Genomic DNA, 21,004 nt, shown 5'->3' on the forward strand with positions numbered 1-21,004 from the left:
TCATCTCCATGAAGGGACAGGGATTTTTTTGTCTGGCTTCCTCCTAGCTCTAATCTCAGCGCCTATAACTCTGCCAGGCACAGAGCTGGTACTCGATATACAGTTGTTGAATGAAAAAAAAAAATGGGTAAGTAGAGACGCGCCACGATTCATCCAATGACTTCAAGCAAGTCAAGTCGCTTTCCCGTTTCTAGATTTCATTTCTGTCCCCCACACTCGCCGTCTCCTTCTCGCGCCTCGTTAACTCCTCCGGCCACTAGACGGCACTGTCGTAATGGACCCCACCCAGCAGGGAGCGGCGCCCTTCTTGGACCCGCTGCGCCTTCGCTGGTCGGAGGGCAGGTAGCCAGGAACCGGAAGTGCCAGAGCCGCTGGAGCCCCCGGAGCGGCCGCTGCTTCCCTTAACTGCCGCGTTCACCGCTTGGGTTACCACTAGTGCCGTCTCGGAAGAAGTCGCTGCAGCCGAGTCGGGAGTGGAGGCGGCGCGGCATGAAGCGGCGCAGGCCCGCACCGTAGCACGCGTCGGGACGGTCCGGGCGGGGCCGGGGGGGAAGGTGCAGTATCCGCCCCCTCTCCTTCCTCTTCGCCCGCTAGGCCTGGACCCCAGCCCACCCGGGGCCTGGCCGCCTCACGGAGTGGCCGCCTCACGGAGTAGCCGCCCCACGCGTTCTTCGGGTTAGTCCGCTCTGCGGTTTACCCGGCGCGGCGCCCTTCGCGGGCCGGAGCCAGTGGTGAGGCTCCACTTGCCGGAAGAGGAAGCTGGGGCTATGAAATTGCGAGTTAACGAACGTCCACTAGGCGCCCCCTGAGCGCTGGGTGCTGGCCTTCGGACTCCTACGTCCATTATCTTAATTGAGCCGCGCCGGGGATGGGAGCTGGGTATTGTCCGGGCTTACAGATGATGAAACGGAAGTCCGCAGAGGCGAAGGGATTTGCTTAAAGCCAGACTGTAGCAGATCAGATTTGTACTGAGGTGTTCTGATTCCCCAGCTTGTGTTCTTTTCTTTCTCTTCCTTAACTCTGGGTCGGTTCACTGGCCCCCTCATTCTAATTCACGGGGACAGAATAGATGCTTTCCTTTTTAAAAACCTCTCCTCACACTTTTTTCATAAGACATCTATGACTTAGTATCCCCCCAAACCCCCTTCTCGACATTATCACCTACACCTCTCCCTCATTCATAGCTTTCAAGATTTCTGCCCACTCTCTGATAATGTTCTTCTCAACTAGCTTAGGACGCTGAAGAGTGAAATAGGTAGGCTTCAGTGAAACTTGGGGTGTTTAAGTGGACAACTATTTGGCCCTTGGGTTGAATATTAAAGAATGACATTTCAGTGGGTTCAAATTCAAGAGACCTGACTGAAGCTTTTTTTTTTCCTAAGCCAGTGTGCTCTTCTTTGAGTGGGGGGCTTAATACATGGGAAGGTGTCTTGACATCTTCGTTCATTGTCGCAGTGCTAACATAACTTCACTGGTTTCCCTCCATTTGCCACTGAGCTTCTCTCACCACATTACTCTCCATCATTTGGGCTAGGAGAGCTCAGAATTAAAACCGATAACAAAGTAACAGGTGTAATCACAGATTCTTCTTTTTATTTTTTTTCTTTTACCGTGCCAGAATTTGAACAACCTTAACGCTACCTTTTCCAGAAAGTTACCTAATTCAGTTATTTTCAGAGTGTATGTGGAAAGGAAAGAAGCATAAATGGAATGCACTTAAAGTAGATAGTACATTATCTTGTGAAAATCTTAAATTATTAAATGCAAGTTAGTTCCCTTGCCACGAAAATTGCTTGATCTGTAATTTTCATGGGCTGTTCTACTGAGTCTATTCTTTCTCCAATCTGCTCAACATGTATTATGTAAAATAATACACATGTATTATGTAAAAGGTAGAGGAACAGTACCAGGCACATAGAAACAAACTTTGTTAATTTTGTTAGTCATTGTCATTTTCAAGGATTTGCAATAGTGAGTAACCTCACATATGTATGCCTTTTATACTTTTTAAAAATTTTTGCATAATTTTCACTTTAATGTATGTCTAGACATCAGGATTTACACTATTGCTAGAATAGTCTTTTGAATAAATTGTGCTGTACATAGCTGAAATAATATAATTTTAATCTAAAATGCAGATACAAAATAATTCAGGCATTATATACTATCCAAAAAGAACCAGTTTTAAGTACTATTTGTGACTTTTAAAATTTAATCTTTATGGCCACATATGATTTAATAATGATCGACAGCTTTATATCTTATTTCATTATCCTGGTGAGCAGGATTGGATGGTGAGAAAAGGAAAGACTCCTGTGAGAAGAGAGCAGAATGAGCAGAGGGATCTATGCTTGAAGTTGAGTCACTTGAAAAAGATCTCTTTGAATGTGGAAGAGATCTGAGCAAATGAAAATACAATCAGGTAGGCATCAGGGAAGGGCCTTAAGCGAAGAGGTAGGTGGGGCAGTGAAATACATGCACTGTGCTGAGAATGTATACTGACCTTATTTTCTAGTTTTTTAAATTAGAAAACTTTGGTCATGTATTTTGAGAATGTATTTGATATGCGGTGTTATGGAAACTTAGCTAATACAACTTTTACATAAGAGATGTCAGTCAAGTCAATGATAACTCAACAAGTTGGGCAGTAAGACTTCAGAGGTCTGTTTGCTTAGCTCCCTGTATTCTCTGGTCCTGTTCTTGGAAATGAAGTTCCAATCTAACTCAAGAGGAGTTGAGTCAAAAAGAGCCCAGTTTGTGTAGCCACTTCTCTCACTTGTCTCTCCGTTAGAAGTAAAACTAGATTCATTGATGTATTTGATAGAAAGTAGGCCTCCACTAGCTTTTAGTTGGGCAAACAACCACCACTGTCATAATACTGCCATTTAATATCAAAGTGCTGAATACCCATTGAGCTAAATTACTTTTTTTTTTTGCTGAGCTATTTGGATATTATTGGTGGTAAATGCCCCTTTTATTATTGCAAGTTGTATACCTGACATGTCTCTCGATGGCTTTTCTGGCCACCTTTAATGCTCTTACATTGAAAATGGTAGTACAATTCACACTGCAGCATGAAAAAAGATACAATATCCTGGCCACACAGTTCAGTTCATTGTACATGCCACAATGCACACCTAATGGACTAATTGCCAACCCACGTCAGCTAATTACTTTTTCCCTGTGGTTAGTAGTTCTTACATGAACTCCTGTTAACCTTCAATATTGAGCTTTAAAAAAGACATCATATTAAATATACAGCCATGTATTGATTGTTGTTCTAGAAGTAGTTAATAATTGTGAAATTGGTTGCATAAATGCAATCTCAGAAGGCCACAAGTTTTTGACAGTTCAAAAAGAGCAAGTTGCCCCAGAATTTCTGTTTATATTCGTTTTGGTAATGCGAATAAGACATGTCAGAATATCATAAGGCTTATAATAACACTTCTGGTTATTTTCTTTGATATTTGGTCCTGTTACATTTAAATATTGAAGTAGATAAAAATACATCCTCTTCTGGATTTGTAAAATAAAACACTAATAGATGCAATATTAATATTGTTTTGGGGTTGAACTGGTAAATTGGGCTGACTTTTATCAAAATATTAATAGTACAAATGTCAAATGCTTTCTGCATCAGCTACTTCAATTAAAGCCACTTGAAGAAAGTAACTTTCTCCCATTTAATAATGAGAGTAAAACTTGTATAATCTGTAATAATAGTCACACAAATTTCTTATAGTGTAGAGTTACCACAAGTGATCATAAGATAGTGATATCTAGGCATGAGCAGAGAACAAAGAAAAACGTACCAGCCAGTTGTCTCATTGCTTGGAGTTCCAAGGAAAAGGAAACTGTATATTAAGTATGCTAGAAAGATTATTACAAGTACATTATTTGCAACAATTTTATTACTGTTCTTGTCACTTTATTTCTGTTAGCCGAAGGAATCCACATTTATGAAATGTGTCACTTTAAGTGTAAAAACACTTAACTCCCTTGGCACATTTAGCTTCACTATTGACATGCTTTTGGATAGAGCATAGCAGCCAACTGGCATATGGCCTGTTTCCTTCCAGTGTGGGAAAGAAAAAAAGAATTTTGTCAAGATATTCCTAAGGAGAGCCTTTCATAAAGGTTACCAAAGGGATTTATAGTCATTGTGAAATAGACATGACATCAATTTTTTAAAAAACTCATTTTTAAACAATACAAAGAAGGGAGGGCTATACTTTTCGTATTGGGTTTCATTGTGACTGCTTTTTTTCTTGCTGCCTTGGGGGGTGGAGGTCCCTATCAGGCTGTCATTCTGATCATTTTAAGAGAAGGCAGGCCTGTGAACAACTTCATTTGCTTTGTTTTTCTAGGAAAATGCAACATGGCAGCAGCGATGGAAACAGAACAGCTGGGTGTTGAGATCTTTGAAACTGCAGACTGTGAGGAGAATATTGAATCACAGGATCGGCCTAAATTGGAGCCGTTTTATGTTGAGCGATATTCCTGGAGTCAGCTTAAAAAGCTGCTTGCTGATACCAGAAAATATCATGGCTACATGATGGCTAAGGCGCCACATGATTTTATGTTTGTGAAGAGAAATGATCCAGATGGGCCTCATTCGGACAGGATCTATTACCTTGGTGTGTATGAAGTCACACTTTCTGAGAGGAAATTCTTTCTTAATTCAAAGTTAAAGGCTAGATACAATTGGCACTCAGATTTTGGAGAATAAATAAATGAATCAGTGATGGTTCTATTAAAGGAAAAAAAACTGTTTTGAAGACTTTTAGTTGGGGTGTGCTTTTAATTTTGGTTTGTCCCATTAACTTTTTTTTACTTAACAGATAACAAATCATGAATTGATCATGATACTATTTTCAAAGTCAAAGATGCCAGAAATTACTTCTTCCTAAAGCCAGTTCAAAATGCCTTTTTTTAGGAATGGTCAGATTAGTAACACAATTAAACCATTAGTTTGTTCCCACTCTCAACAGCTGCTGCTTTCATTTTTTTAACCCAAGGGTGGTTTTGGTCTCTTATTCCTGAGCCCATTCACTCCAGATTTCAGGTCTGTCTAAATTAAATATATTACACCACTGATTTACTTTTCTGTTTATTAAATTTTTAAACATAGGTTTCCTCACCTTTCTCATGTATACATGTATGTATATTTTGTAAGAGATATTATCTTCAGGAATCCACATCAGTGTTTACAGATTCATTCTTTTTTAACAACTCCAGAATATTCCATTATATAATTGTGCCATATTTTACTTAACCAGACCTCTAATAATGAGCAGTAAGATTTTCTATTTTGCTGTTACAAGAGATGAGGTAGCAAATATCACTGTATTAGATCATTCTGTCCATGTGTGAATTTACCCATAGGACTAATTCCAAAGAGTGGAATTGCTAGGACAAAAGGTGCATATATTCTGAATTTTGATTGATATTGCTGAATTGCCCCTCCAATGAGCTTATAGAGTTTATATTATCAGCATTGTATCTGATATCTATTTCTCTACATTACCAGTAGTGAATAATCAAACTTCTTAATCTTTCCCAATCTGATTAGTGAACAGCAGTCTTTCATTGTAATTTTTTTATTATTATTTTTTAAATTGAGATACAATTGACATATAACATTAGTTTCAGATATACAACATAATGATTCAATTTTTCTATACATTGCAAGATGATCAGCATAATAAGTCTAGTTAACATTTGTCTCCTTACATAGGTAACAAAATTTTTTTTGTGATGAGAATTTTTAAGATACACTCTTTTAGTGACTTCGAAATGTGCAATACTATATTAACTATAGTCATCATGCTATACTGTATGTTACATCTCCATATCTCATTGTAATATTTTTATTTCTCTTACGAATGAGATTGAGCATTTTTTCACATATTTAAAAAACATTTGTATTTCCTTTTCTGTGACCCATTTATAATCATTTTCTATTTTTTATTGAGTTGTGGGTATTTTTCTTATTGACGCAAGGTATTTTTTTGGATGTAACGAGGGAACTAATCCATTGTGGTATTTTCCCCTGAGATTTAATTTGTCTTTTGCCTTTAGTTCTTTTGCCATGTAGAAATTTGTGATTTTTTTTTTTTTTTTTGCTAGTTAAATTTTTATTTTTCTGTTTTTGCATCCTATTTAGAAAGGCTTTCCCAATTCCAAGATTATATTTTTTAAAATCTTTATATATTTTAGATGCTCTGTTTTGTTCCATTCATCTATCAAATCAAGTGCCAATACTATACTGCTGCTGCTACTATTATCATCATCATTGTAGCTCTATATGTTTTACTGTTTGCTAGCACTAGTCATCCTTCACGCTTTTTTATACTTTTCTTGACTATTTTTGTTTGCTTGTTTTTCTAGAAAACTTAAAATTAGCTTGTATAGCCACTTCCAATTCTGTTTATACTGTTTAGATTCTATTATATTTATAGATAAAATTAGGGAAAGTTGACAATTTAAAATGTTGAGCTTATCAAGAAAGTTTATGCTTTTTCATTTGTTCAAGTCTTTTATATCCATCTGAATTAAAATTTTTTTCTCCATATAAATTCATTGTTTTAAAAAATTTAATGTTCTTCGAACACCAGTAAATACCAGTGTGTCATCAGGAAAGAATGGGAAAAGCCTTTTTTGCTCTTACAAAGAACCGGTGTATGTACATAGAATGTCCTGGAAATTTTTATTGGTCATAGATGAAGCCAAGGAAGACATTATGGAACAAGGAGCAGTTTCAAGAGAGGCCACTGAAATGATTGTGGGGAATGGCTCTCTTTTGAGGATAATAGAGAAACCAGTTTTTTCATATTTGAGGACTGAAGGCTCCTAAAAGGAGAAAGCTAAAGGAGAATATGATCACATTTTGTAAAATTATGTAATGGTACTTCAGTCTTAAGAATTCTATAACAAAGTAACTCTGGACTATACAAAATAGATTTATGACAAAAGCAAGTGCTGAAGTAAATGTCAACTGATACCTAACTTTTTACTCCAAAATGCAGTACAGACCAAGAAAGGTTTAAGAAAAGTTTAGGAACATAAAGGGATGAAGGAAGATGTGGGTATTTGGGGGTTCATCTCCAGCTTTTGCAAGGGTTAGCATGCCCTTCCACAAACATCTTTCCCTGCCAGTGTCAGAAACACTAGGCTGAAGATTTGTTCCAACCAGGAGAGAGTTTCTTGTTCTGTGTAATTTATTTTCTCCATCCTTAACTTTCTCCTAGCTTTTTTGGAAGTGATACCTTTCTGGTGCCTTTTAGAGTAGAAGGGCTTTGTTTTACTTTAAGTTTTCTTTGGTTCACATTTTCAAAACCATTTCTATTCTCTTTTGCATATAACTCATTCTACGTTACTGTGATCTTCCCATTATTATTGCATAATTTTCGCAGAATAGACCAGGCTTCTACTGAGTATAGAGATCTCTTTCACCCTTCCCCAGTAAAAGCCAAAGATATTTTTAGCAAATCAGATTCTATGTTGTTGAATATGAGTACACTTTCATTTAAAACTTATTAGTAATTACAGTTGTAAAACTTTTATAATGAAGAAAAAGTAGAATTTAGTTAGACCTGTGTATATTTCTGAGTAAGTACTTTAATGCTTCAGGAAAAGAAATTTAGTAATCTGAAGTTGTCACAAAGCATGCTTATTTGGAATCTCCTGAGTCTGTTGCCAACTTGTAAGAGACTAACAATTTTATGTATGTTTTGAGAGAGACTAAGATCTGAATATGAAAATGAAACCTGAGCACATTTCTGTGACACCTGAGTTTTATTGAAGAAAATTTCCATGGCATTTGGCATGTGCATCTCTTACAGATCCCATAGAGTACAAAATTTTCTAGTACATAGAAAGCATTATATACTTATTACTATGAATGCAGTAGATCACTATTTTTTTTAAAAAAAAACGATTGTTTTTTCTTATAGCTATGTCTGGTGAGAACAGAGAAAATACACTGTTTTATTCTGAAATTCCCAAAACCATCAACAAAGCAGCAATCTTAATGCTCTCTTGGAAGCCTCTTTTGGATCTTTTTCAGGTAGGATTAGACATTGTTATTCTTGTGGTTTGGTGTATGTTTTCAGATACCGCAGAAATAAATTTTCAGAAATTTAATTGAGGTTTTATATTTGAAGTAGATGTGAATCAAAAGGAATTAAAACATTTTTATGTTTTTGCATTTATGACCTATAATTTTCATTTAATTCTCAAAATCTGAAACTAAGGGATATTATAATACAGATTTTTTAAAACTACTTTCTCCCTATTTAACTGCCTTTCCCATCTGTAAATTTCCTAGTTACATAGTTCTCACATTTTGGGGGAGGAGTTGTCCACATGAAAAAAATAATATATATTTCCAGAAAGCTTTCTATTTAAATCTTTAAATTCAATTTGTGGTTCTAATACTTAATAACAGTACTAATGTTAAGGGTTAAATAAAGATACTAAGTTCAGTTTTTGTTTCTAAATATTATAATTCAAGTTACAGAAAAATGAAAGCTTAGGTGTTTTTGTTTTTGTTTTTCAGTATTTTAGTTTTAGACTAAATGTAAAATAGTTGAGAACGTCCCAAGAACAAGACAATAGTTTGGGTTTGATTGTTTGCATTTTTGGTTCTCATTTATTATTTTTACGTTGAGCATTTTCTTAACAGTGTGTTTGGGCTAAATTTACTAAAATATGATGTTTCTCTTAGGAATTAAAAAAATAACTTTCATGGCAACTGATCATTCTGACTACAACGATTATAATAATGGATGTTGCTTTTTACATAGGCTTGTGACTTTAAAACAAAAAAATTTCTTATTCTAAGACAAATGCGTTGAAATAATAGTACTATTGTCGTGGAACAGTTGGCAAATTAATGAGTCAGGGTTCTTTTTCTGAACTCTTATTATGGACAATTTCAAATCATAGAAAAGTAGAATTACATGTGAATCAGTTTCAAATTATCAAATCTTGGCCATCAGTATTTCATTGTAACCCTGTCAGTCCCCCCTCACAATCCCTATCCCCACTTCTCAGATTATGTTGAAGCAGATCCCAGATACATGTTTTCACTCCTAAATAAGTCACTATCTCTCTCTAAAGGATATAAATTCTTTTTAGACAATACCACAATATCATTATCATATCTTTAAAAATATTTTTATATGAAATATTTAGTGTTCAAATTTTTCTGATATTTAAATAAATTTTCTTTTTTTATACTTGATTTGTTTATATCAAGATCTAAATAAGATCCATATATTACAATTGATTAATAGGTCTCTTAAGTCTCCTTCCATCCTTTTTTTCCTCCATTGTAGTTTGTTGATGAAAGAGGGTCCATTTTGTTGATGGTACACCTGTGGTGTTATTTGATATGTTCTTCATTCCCCTGTATATTCTGTAACTATAAATAAATGATTAGATCTAGAAGCTTGGTTAGACCTAGGTTTCTTTTTTTTTTTCTTTTTTTTTTTTCTTTTTTTAAGAATACTTCATAGATTAAAAGAATTGAAAGCAGGGTTTCAAACAGATATTTGCACGCCCATGTTCATAGCAGCATTATTCACAGAAGCCAAAAGATGGAAGCAACCCAAAGGTCCATGGACAAATGAATAAACAAAATGGCTTATACATACAATGGAATATTATTCAGCTTTAAAAAAGAAGAAAATTCTGACACATGCTACAACATCGATGAACTGTGAAGACATGATAAGTGAAACAAGACAGTCACAAAAGGACAAATACTGTGTAATTCCGCATATATGAGGTACCGAAAGTAGTCAAATTTCATAGAGACAGAAAATTGGTGGTCGCCAGAGGCTAGGGGAAGGGAAAAATGGGGAGTTGTTGTTTATTAGTTATAGAGTTTCAGTTTTGCAAAATGAAAACGTTCCAGAGATGGGTTGCACAACATTTTGAGTATACTTAACACTACTGAACTGTATACCTACAAGTAGATAAGGTGGTAAATTTGATATTGTATATATTTTACTACAACTGAAAAAAATACTTCATAAACCATGTTGTAGTTTCCATCAAGAGGCAGGCATATAGAGCCTTATTTCTTCTCTTGTGATGATAGCACCTTTTGATCATTGCCTAGATCCATTAATTTATTTATAAAAATGGCAATATTTTATCATTCCTTTTCATTTATTAACTGAAATACTGCTATAAAGAGAAACTGCTATTCAACAACTATTTAGTTATCCTGAGATCCATTTCACAATGGAAAGGCAGGATAATGTTTTTCAAATAATTTATTTCCTACAGTCCTCCATAGGTGATTAATTAAGGTTTCAGAGAGAGGTGTGTGTGTGTCTCTTCATAAGCTTATAGAGGAAACCTATTTGATGTCTTTTGATCCACTGACAGCTACTCTTATTGTATAAATTGTTTTATTTTTGGCTGGTGGAAGCCTCTTCGGTTTGACATGTCAAATCTTTTTGACATGACTGGTAATAACTGATAGCTCTCTTGCTTTCTGGTATGCTAGTCAATGCTCATCTTACACATTGCCTGTCTCACACTTGGAATCAGCTATTTCTTAAAGGAGTTCTGGTTCCTTAAAGGGAAAGTGGTATTAAAAGACCATGATCTGGGTACTAGGGATGCTCATTATTAATTGGGTTGGTAATTGTTTCTAGGTCTGTTTATTGGACAAACTAGGGAATACATACTTTGTGTATGTGTGCGTGTGTGTGTGTGTTTGAAATGTAAATATCAACGTGAAACTCATCAATTTAGATAAAATATAAGGTCAGACTGATATATTCAATTCAAATTCTGCACAGGATTTTTGTTAACCTCATTTATCTTGCATATGAATCTCCTTTCTCTGATGCCAAAGATCCAAGTTTAAAAAACATTAATTAATCATTTGCTTTACCCCATACTGCATACACAAAAGTTTCACATTTTGGGCTTTTATAAATAATGCTGTTTTTAATATTTATATGCAAGATTTTGTGTAGACATATATCTAGGAGTGAAATTGCTGGGTCATGTGGTAACTCTGATTAAATTTTAAGGAACTACTAAATCGCTTTCCACAGCAGTTGCAACATTTTCTATTCTACCAGCAATTTATGAGGGTTCTAATTTCCTATATCCTCACCAATACTTGTTTGTCATTTCGATGATAGCCATTCTAGTGAATGTGAAGTATTATCTCATTATCACTTGCTTTACATTTCCCAATGACCAGTGATGTTAAGCATTTTTTCATGTTTTCATTGGCTGTTTGTATATCTTTGAAGAAATGTCTAGGCAGGTCTTTTGCCCATTTTTAATTGGGTCTTTTCAATATTGAGTTGTAAAAGTTCTTTATTCTGGATGTTAGACCCTTAACAGATATGTGATTTGCAAATATTTTCTTCCATTCTGTGGATTGTCTTTTTGCTTTTTTCTTTTAAGTGCTGTAGTCATTAATTTATTCGTATAAAATCAGCCATAATTACCTTTGGTAAGTGTTTAGTACTGTAATCATTTATTTAGATCTATACATTTAAACACAATTACTTTGGTCTCTCTTTTATGGAAGTTAAGACATTTTTGTGACTTCTCCTTTATTCTGTTTGTTTATCTTAATCTAAAGTTCTTATACTTCAGTTTAAAAAAGTTGTGCTGAAATACACACAATATAAAATTTACCAAATTAACCATTTTTAAGTATACATTAGTGTACATCAGTGGCGTTGAGTACATTCACATTGTTGTGTAACCATCACCACTTTACATCCACAGAACTCTTTTTGTCTTGCAAAACTGTTAAGTCTGTACTCATTAAACAGTAACTTTCCATTATCCCTCCACTCAGCCCCTGGCAACCACCATTCTGCTTCCTGTTCTATGAGTATGACTACTCTAGGTTCCTCATATAAGTGGAACCTATACAGTTTTTATCCTTTGTGACTGGCTTATCTCACTTAGTATAATGTACTTAAGGTTTATCCATGTTGTAGCACATGTCAGAATGTCATTTTTAAGGCTGAATAATATTCTACTGTATGTATATACCACATTTTGTTTATTCATCCATTAATAGACTTTTTGGTTGCTTCTACCTTTTGACTGTTGTGAATATGCTGCTATGAACATGGATATACAGATCTTTTTCATGTTCCTGCTTTTCAGTTCTTTTAGGTACAGACCCAGAAGAGGAACTGTTGGACCATATGATAATTTTATTTTTCTATTTTTGAGAAACTGCCATATTGTTTTCCATAGCAGCTGCACCGTTTTAAATTTCCACTAACAGTGCACAAACTTTCCAATTTCTCCACATCCTTGCCAACACTTATTTCCTGGCTTTTTGATAGTAGCCATTTTACTGGATATGAGATAGTAGCGCACTGTGGTTTTGATTTGCATTTCTCTAACGATTAGTGACATTAAGCATCTTTTCATGTGTTTATTGGCCATGGGTATATTTTCTTTGGAGAAATGTCTATTCTTGGTCCTTTGCCCATTTCTTTATTGGGTAGTTTGGAGGTTTTTGTTTACAAAGCAACAAAAATAGTGTCCTGTTGTTTGAATAGAGACCACCAAAAAGGATATGTCCAAGTCCTAAAGGTATCTCTGAATTTGACCTTGTTTAGAAATAGGGTCTTTGCCAATGTAATTAAGGATCTCAAGATGAGATAATCCTGGATTTGAGATGGCTTTAAATACAGTGATTGGCATTCTTATAAAAGAAAAGAGAGGGGATTCAAAATAGACAACAGAAGGTGAAGGCCATGTAAAGACAGAGATTAGAATTCAGTTGCCACAAGCCAAGGAACCCTTGGAGCCACCAGAAGTTGGAAGCAGGGAAGTATTCTTTCCTAGAGCTTTTGGAGGAAGGCTTGCCCTGCTGACACTTTAATTCTGGGCTTCTGCCCTCCAGAACCGTTAGAGAATAAATTTCTGTTGTTTTTAGCCACTAAGTTTGTGGTCATTTATTACAGCAGCCCTAGCCAACTAATACGTGTCCTTTGATGCACAAAGTTCTAAATTTTGATGAAGTCCAGTTGATCTGTTCTTTTCTTTGATTGCTTGTGCTTTAGTGTCATAGCTAAGAAACTATTGCTTAATCCAAGGTCATGCAGATTTTTATCTGTGTTTTCTTATATAAGAGTTTTATAGTTTAGCTATTACATTTACTTGGATCCACTTTGAGCTGATTTTGTATATGGTATAAATTTGGGGTCCAAATTAATTCTTTAACATGTGGAATCCAGTTGTCCTAGCACCATTCGTTGAAAGGCTGTCTTTCCCCCATAGAATGGTCTTAGCACCGTGTTGAAAGTCTGTTGATCATAAATGTATGGATTTATTTCTGGACTCTCAATTTTATTCCAGTGGCCTACATGTCTGTCCATTTGCCAGTACCATGCTGTCTTGATTAATGTAGTTTTGTACTAACTTTTAAAATTGTAAAGTATGAATCTTCCAACATTATTCTTTTTCAAGATTGTTTTGAAATTCTAAATGAATATTATTAGGATCAGCTTATCCATATCTGCAAAAAAGGCAGTTGGAACTTTGATAGGTATTCTGTTGGATCTCTAGATCACTTTGGGGTGTATTGCCATCTTTATAATCTTAAGTCTTCCAATCCATAGACTTGGGCTGCCTTTCCACTTATTCATATCTTCTTTAATTTCTTTCAACAGTGTTTTACAGTGTTCTGTTTACAAGTCTAGCACTTGGTTAAGTATTCTTTTTGATGATATTTTAAATGGAGTTTTCTTAATTTCATTTTCAGACTTCATTGCTAATGTATAGAAATGAAACTGATATTTGTATATTGATCTTGTATCATAACTTTGCTGAACTCATTTATTAGCTCTAATTTTTTTTTTAGATCTTTTAGGATTTTTGTATATAATATCATTTTCTCTGTGAATATAGATAGTTTTCCTTCTTCCTTACTAACCTAGAAGGTGTCTTATTTGTTGCCTTATTATTCTGGCTAGAACCTCTAGTACAATGTTGAATAGTAGTGAGAGCAGACATCCTTTCTTTTTCCTGATTTTGAGGGGAAAACTTCCAGTACTCACTGGAAGTTTTTTACTGGAAGTTTTAAGAATTATATTAGCTGTGGGTTTTCATTGATACCCCTTATCAGATTGAGAAATTTTCCTTCTATTCTTAGTTTGTTGAGTGTTTTTATGAAAGGGTGTTGGTTTTTGTCAGATGATTTTTCTATGTCTATAGAAAAATTATTGTATTAATTTCCATTATTGTATTAATATGGTGTATTACATTGGTTGGTTTTTATATATTGAACTAAGCTTACATTCTTGGATTAAATCCTACTTTGGTCATTTATAATTCTTTTAATATGCTGCTGTATTCAGTTTGCCAATATTTTATTAAGGATTTTTGCATTTATAGTCATAAGGGATATTGGTCTATAGTTTTATTTCCTTGTGATGTCCTTGTGGGGTCTTGGTATCAGGGTAATACTGACCTCATCAAATAACTTAGAAAGTGTTTCTCTCTCTCTCTCTCTCTCTCTCTCTCTCTGGAAGAGTTTGAGAAGGTTGTGACTTAATTCTTTAAGCGTTTGGTGGAACTCATCAATAAAGCCGTCTAATTCTGGGCTTTTCTTTGTGGGAAGTTTTTTAATTACTAAGTCTCTTTACTCATTATAGGCCTGTTCAGATTTTCTATTTTTTCTTGAGTTAGTTTTGGTGGTTTATGTGTTTCTAGGAATTGAACCATTTTATCTACATTATCTGACTTGTTGGCATATTATTGTTTATACAATTTCTCTATAATACTTTTTATCCCTATAAGATTATTAATAATGATCATCTTTCATTTTGACTTTAGTAAATTGAGTCTTCTCTATTTTTGTTGCTTTGCTCGTTCTAGCTAAATTTGTTAAATTTGTCAATCTTTTCAAAGAACCAGCTTTTGGCATTGTTAAAGTTTATTGTTTTTCTATTCTCTATTTTGTTTATTTTTAACCTAATTCGTATTATTTCTTTATTTCTGCTTGCTTTAGATTTAGTTTTCTCTTTTTTTCTGATGTCTTAAGATAGAAGGTTAAGTCATTGATTTGCGATTTTTAAAAGTAATTAAAAATTTTTTTCAATTACAGTTGACATATAATATGATATTAGTTTCAGGTGTACAACATAGTGATTAGACATTTATATTACAAAGTGAGCCCCCCACCCGGATTAGTACCCACCCGACACCATACATAGTTATTACAGTATTATTAGCATGTTAGCATATTCCCCATGCTATACTTTCTATCTCTGTGACTGTTTTGATAACTGGCAATTGGTACATGTTAATCCCTTTCTCTTTTTCACCCATCTTCCCAACCCCCATCCCATCTGGCAACCATCAAAATGTAGGCTTTTATACTTGTAAATTTCCTTCTGAGCACTGCTTTTGCTGCATTCCTTAAAGTTTTAGTATATTGTGTTTTGTTTCAAAATATTTTCTGATTTCCTTTGTGATTTTTTTTTCTTAAACCCATTGGTTTTCTTCTTGTGCCAACATCTGGAAACTGTCAAGGCAGTTAGCTGGAATAAGTATAAGGCTCACCTCATTTGTTTCCCACTTCTCAGGGATCACTGCTCCTTGTTTCTGATGTCCAGTGTCTTAGAAACATTACTTCATATTTTGTCCATTTTCTCAGTTGTTTCAGATGAGAGGTAAGTCTGGTCCCTGTTACTTGGTCTTGAATAGAAGTGAAAGTTGGTTTCATTTTTAACATTCCATTTGGAATATGTGAGTAGATCCAGTGTTATTTTTTTAATATGGCTATTGTAGTAATTCCAACTGATGTAAATTTTAAATCAGTAATCACTGACTTTAAAAGTCCCATCTTTTTGCCACCATTCTTTCTTATTAATTTCTATATCAGCTATCTGTTGTAGATTTTCTATTCTCTACTATCGTTTCTTTTGTTTGTTCATGTTTTAATTTTTTAATATCTGGTAAGGCTAACCTCATTTCTCATAATTGATCTTTTTCACTGTTCTTTTTATCGTATTGCTTGTTATTTAAATAACAAGTTGTATTATCACAAAGTTATAAATATAGAGCTCTCTTGTGAAACTTAATTTCTTAGCTCTGAAATTTGTGTTCTGATTCCTAAGCATTAAAACATATAAAGCAGGGATAAGTCTAGTGTCATTCAGGGAGAGTAAGATGAGAGAAATTAAAATATAATCATATATTCAGAATTGCTCTGGTTTCAATGGAAACAGTCTTAAAAGATATCTAAAACAAAAGATCAGAATAATAAAATAATATGTTCATTGAATTTCTAAGTTTTTTTCTATGGGAAACTAGCACACATGTATAAATGTATGTAATTAAACATTAATTTAAAAAATGGTACAATGAATACAAAAAAATAGGTGAATTTTTACTAGGATTTTAAGGTTTTCTCATTTTTAACCACCTAACATTGTTTTAGGTTTGCAAGTATACACCTGTATTTGCCATATTGAAGAATGTTTACATTCAGTGTGCTAGCTTAGTTTTAGATTGATTCATTCCTGCCAAGAAACTTATCTAGACTTCTTTTTAAAGTGTACTCCTTGATAGCAGAAACTATGTCTGTTTCACTTATTTATCAAACTCAAAGTGTAAAGATCTCTTAGTGAGGAAAGTTATTGATGTAATTTAAGTTAGCACTTATTAGATTTCTTTATGTTCCTTTTTAAATTTTATACATATATCAAGTAATATTTCTATCTTGGAAAATTCATCATCAGTCATTAATTACAAATATTCTTTGAGAGGGATTTTAACAAATGCTGTAGATAGGAAAACAAAACGACACAGATTTTGTTCTCAAGTGTTTTTTGGGTATTTTTACTCAGAAATACTGAAAAAAGTGAAAAACAATACCATAGCCAAATGAGTTAAAGATACAGTAACTCTTACATAAATTTCAAAGATGAATACACCATAATGGATCAAGAAACTTTCCTGGATAAGGTTGAATTAGAGCTAAAGTTTTTGGATATCAGTTAACAGTTGGATGGATAGAAAGGAAAATAGAAGAGACAAAGCCAGGAGGCAGAACATCACATATTAGGTTTTACATTAGTGTTATGACCAGCCTGACCTAGAGTTTTATTAGCATATTAGTAGATGTAGTAGAAAAGTACAAATAATAGCTGTTATTGAGAGCTTACTCTGTGCCGATCATTGTGCTAAACACTTTACATATTTTCATCCCAATTAATCTTCACAGAGCTGAAGCAGATGATTTATTACTATTTTGAAAGTGAGGAAAATTACTTTTAAAGAAATTAAGCTACTTCCTCAAGGTCAAACTTCTAGCAGGAGTCAAAGCCTAGATTCAAACCTCTTGACTTCAAAGTCTTTGCTCTTAACTGCATGTAAAACTGCTGAGTTACATTTAGGTAATGTAAAAGATCTTGAATGCCAAACCAAGGTGATGAAACTTAATTCTTATTTTCTAATGTATATAATAATCATCTAGAGACCCTTTACCAAGAAATTTTTCAGCAGACTTCCTGAAATTAATCTGCTTAAAGTTGCTGGCAAGTTTTTACACAAAATGTAGACTCAGTAATATTGGGAGATGCTAGAACTGCAGTGCTAAAAGCAAAAAGCAAGTTTTCAGAAGACTAACATAGAAGATTTTTTGTTTGCATTAGGCAACTCTAGACTATGGAATGTATTCTCGAGAAGAAGAACTGTTAAGAGAAAGAAAACGCATTGGAACAGTTGGAATTGCTTCTTATGATTATCACCAAGGAAGTGGAACATTTTTATTTCAAGCTGGTAGTGGAATTTATCATGTAAAAGATGGAGGGCCACAAGGATTTACTGTAAGTCAGTATTACTACTTGTTAAATTTATTTTGAGGTCATAAAGCTTATTTGTACCCAAATCAGAAAGGTGATTAAACAAACCAAAAAATTCTGTTTACCCATCAACTAAAATTTAGTTATAAAGATAAGACATTTGGGTATTAATTTCCAATTTTAAGAGTTAATAATTTTTTCAATGATACAATTTTTAAAATGCTAAAAACTCTTGCTATGTAGGAAAATATAGTAAAGGGCACCATTGCCCACTTACTGAGTAATCACTGAGAAAGATTTGGGAAGATAATGTTATCATAAGGCAATCCCTTTTTGGTTCCTTCAAAAGCTTAATAAATGGTTTTAATAAATGATTTTAAATGTTTGGATTTAGTCCAGGCAATTCTTTATGTTCTCTTAGTTAGAACTCTTCTTTTGATGGAATTATGGCGATCCTGGCTTTTCTTACATTTTTATAAACAAACTATTCGATGTTGATAAAATTAATTGGAAGTGTTTAATGAATAAAATATTCAATAAATAAATTTTTAATAAAAGTAGTTAATAAACTAACTATTTTATTAAAGAGGTTTGGCCAACTAAATTTATGAAGTGCTATTATATTGTCTATTTCTTCTCCTCTTACCCTTAGTTTTCTAATTTATGGTAAAAAAATTTGAATGAATCTTTTCTTATAAATGAAGGCATATGAAATATATTTTTCTGGGGAACAATTATCCTAGTTGACATTTTACTTGGAATTATTATTCATTTTATAGGAAGGGTGCTGGCAAATGAGTATGTATGTATCAGCCTGATACTTGCCTTAAAATGTTGTTTATTTTTCTAGCAACAACCCTTACGGCCCAATTTAGTGGAAACTAGCTGTCCCAACATTCGAATGGATCCAAAATTATGCCCCGCTGATCCAGACTGGATTGCTTTTATACACAGCAATGATATTTGGATTTCCAACATTGTAACCAGAGAAGAAAGGAGGCTCACTTATGTGCACAATGGTAATGTGTAGTTCTTCAATTCCACTTTCCTGAAAAGTACTTTTCAAATGTAATTTGCTTTTGCTTATATTTTAAAATTGAAGAAAGCTGGGTGATCTTTATGTTTTAAATTCAAATCTTTAAAGTTAACAAAGAAAAAAGCAGAAAGGGTAAGTGATATGTACCACCTGTGTAATGCTGCCTGTTTTAATGTTCATTAACAGACAGCACAACAGTAGTACCTCTGACGTGATTGTTCTTTCAGCCTAATAAAACTGCCAAAATTTCCCCAAAACTGTTCTCATTAAAACAAAATTTTAATTTAAAAAATTAATCTTGTTTTTGAGAAACAAACAGAAAAACCTAATACTGTAAAAACTCCCTGAAATTTTATCTCCTTTTTTTGAAGACCTTCCTTAGTTATTTTGTCATAATAGAAAAAACAAAACTTTGTAGAACTGTGTATTGTGGAAGTGTTTAATTTTTTTTGAAGTGACCATAATAATACTAAACACTATCAAAGCATAGAAAAAATGTAGGTGTTTTCCTCTAAAGCTTTCATACAATTGAAAGATGGGAAATAATGTACTGCCTTTTTTTTTGAACATGTGACATAGAACTTAAGAATAAACTCCATAATGAGGGATGGTCATTCTAAAAATTAATTTGTCTAACTTTTGCTTAATCTAATGTTCAAAAGCTGATTTATTGAACATCTTTCTTAATAAATTATTTTAGATATGAGTGTATTGACAGCAAATTTTCATCAGGATAATCAGTATTGTAGGAGAAACTTTTTCTTGAACAATTCACATTGATAGACCATTGAATGAGGAGTCAAGAAATCTGTTCTAACTATTCAGTCAGTCAACAAAAATACATTAAGTTCCTGTGTGCCAGGCAATGTGGCAGGAACTAAAGATACGAAATTAAATAAGACAAAGATCTGGCCCTCAAGGAAACTATATAAACAAATAACAAAACAGAACGATAAGAAGCAAACATAGGGCGGGTGTTATGAGAGCACCAATGAAAATTAGTGATCAGGAAAGGCTCCCCAAAAGAGATGACACCTAAACTGATCTTAAACAATGACTACACATTAGCAAGTACACTCCAGGTGAGGGGGTTGCTTGAGAAAGGTCTAGATGCCAAAGGCACCATGGTGTGTAAGGAGTTAGAAGCAGTCTAGTGGTCTTAAAGTATAGGTATGAGTCAAAAGTAGGGAAAATAAAGCTGGCAGATAAGAAGAGCCAGAACAAGAGTAGCCTATATCTCACATAAATGAACATGGTCCTTATCATGATATGGGGGTCCATTGAAACATTCTAGCAGTTGAGTATTGTGATCAGAGTCATATTGTAGATAAATTATTCTGAGTATTTTGTAAAACTTATATTTGAGAAGCATAAGACTAGACATCAAAGCTTGACTATTGGCAACTATCCAGGTTTTATGGCTTAATACTAGAACATAGCATAGGATAGAGAAAAGAGAGTGGAGTGGGGAAATTTTTAAGTAAAAAGTATGTGTTTTGGTGTTTAATGGGTCTCCATTTGGGGTCGGAATCAGAACAGCTACCAATGGCAGTAGAAAGATTAGGTTGGTAGTTAGTAAATCTGGGTTGGAAATCTTTGCAATTTTTTCATGCTTCCAACAAGCTTTGAACACTCACTATACACTAGTTATTGTACTTGAGGCTGAGACCACAAAGCTCTGATGGTAGATTGATTAGGAGTCAAGAAATCTGTTCTAGCTATTCAGTCAACAAAAATACTAAGTACCTGTGTGCCAGGCAATGTGGCAGGAACTAAGGATACAGAATTGAATAAGAATTGAATATCTCAATGAAACTATAGAATTAAGGCATTTTTTAGACTGTTTTTCTTCTGTAGAATTGTTTTCCACACAGGATTATTGTGAAGATTGGCAGAATTTAAAGTAGAAAGCACTGAAACCCTGCAAAATGCTGTAATAGTACTTTTTATTATTTTCTTTTCTGTACTTACAGGTGTGTGGTATATTATTTTCAGGTTTAGTGTAGTAGTTAGCACAATCTAGAGCCAGACTATCTCGATTTGAGTCCCACATCTACGATTTCTTAGCTCCGTGACTTTAAGTAAGTTATTTAATTTACCTTTTTGTTTCTGTATCTATAAAAAGGTTAATTAAGTTTTTTGGTCA

General features: G+C 34.0%; 1 protein-coding gene across 9 annotated transcripts in view; it reads left to right on the forward strand.

The window, feature by feature from the left end:
* The first annotated feature begins 303 nt into the window (after positions 1 to 303).
* Positions 304 to 21,004, forward strand: part of DPP8 (dipeptidyl peptidase 8) — a 50,848-nt gene continuing 30,147 nt past the window's right edge. The window contains exons 1-6 of one of the 9 annotated variants that reach the window (XR_002781136.1): positions 304 to 675; positions 2,286 to 2,422; positions 4,368 to 4,637; positions 7,956 to 8,068; positions 17,673 to 17,846; positions 18,673 to 18,841. Coding sequence is in view for 8 of the 9 variants with exons in the window: in XM_023532500.1 (XP_023388268.1) it covers positions 2,386 to 2,422; positions 4,368 to 4,637; positions 7,956 to 8,068; positions 17,673 to 17,846; positions 18,673 to 18,841 (763 nt within the window). In the remaining variant the exon portion in view is untranslated. Of the gene's footprint in view, positions 676 to 713; positions 732 to 755; positions 1,256 to 2,285; positions 2,423 to 4,367; positions 4,638 to 7,955; positions 8,069 to 9,592; positions 9,794 to 17,672; positions 17,847 to 18,672; positions 18,842 to 21,004 lie in introns of those variants that run through there. The other 8 variants (XM_023532500.1, XM_011363317.2, XM_011363316.2 and 5 more) reach the window with 8 other exon arrangements.

Source organism: Pteropus vampyrus, unplaced genomic scaffold, assembly GCF_000151845.1.
Source record: "Pteropus vampyrus isolate Shadow unplaced genomic scaffold, Pvam_2.0 Scaffold85, whole genome shotgun sequence".
NCBI lineage: Eukaryota > Metazoa > Chordata > Mammalia > Chiroptera > Pteropodidae > Pteropus > Pteropus vampyrus.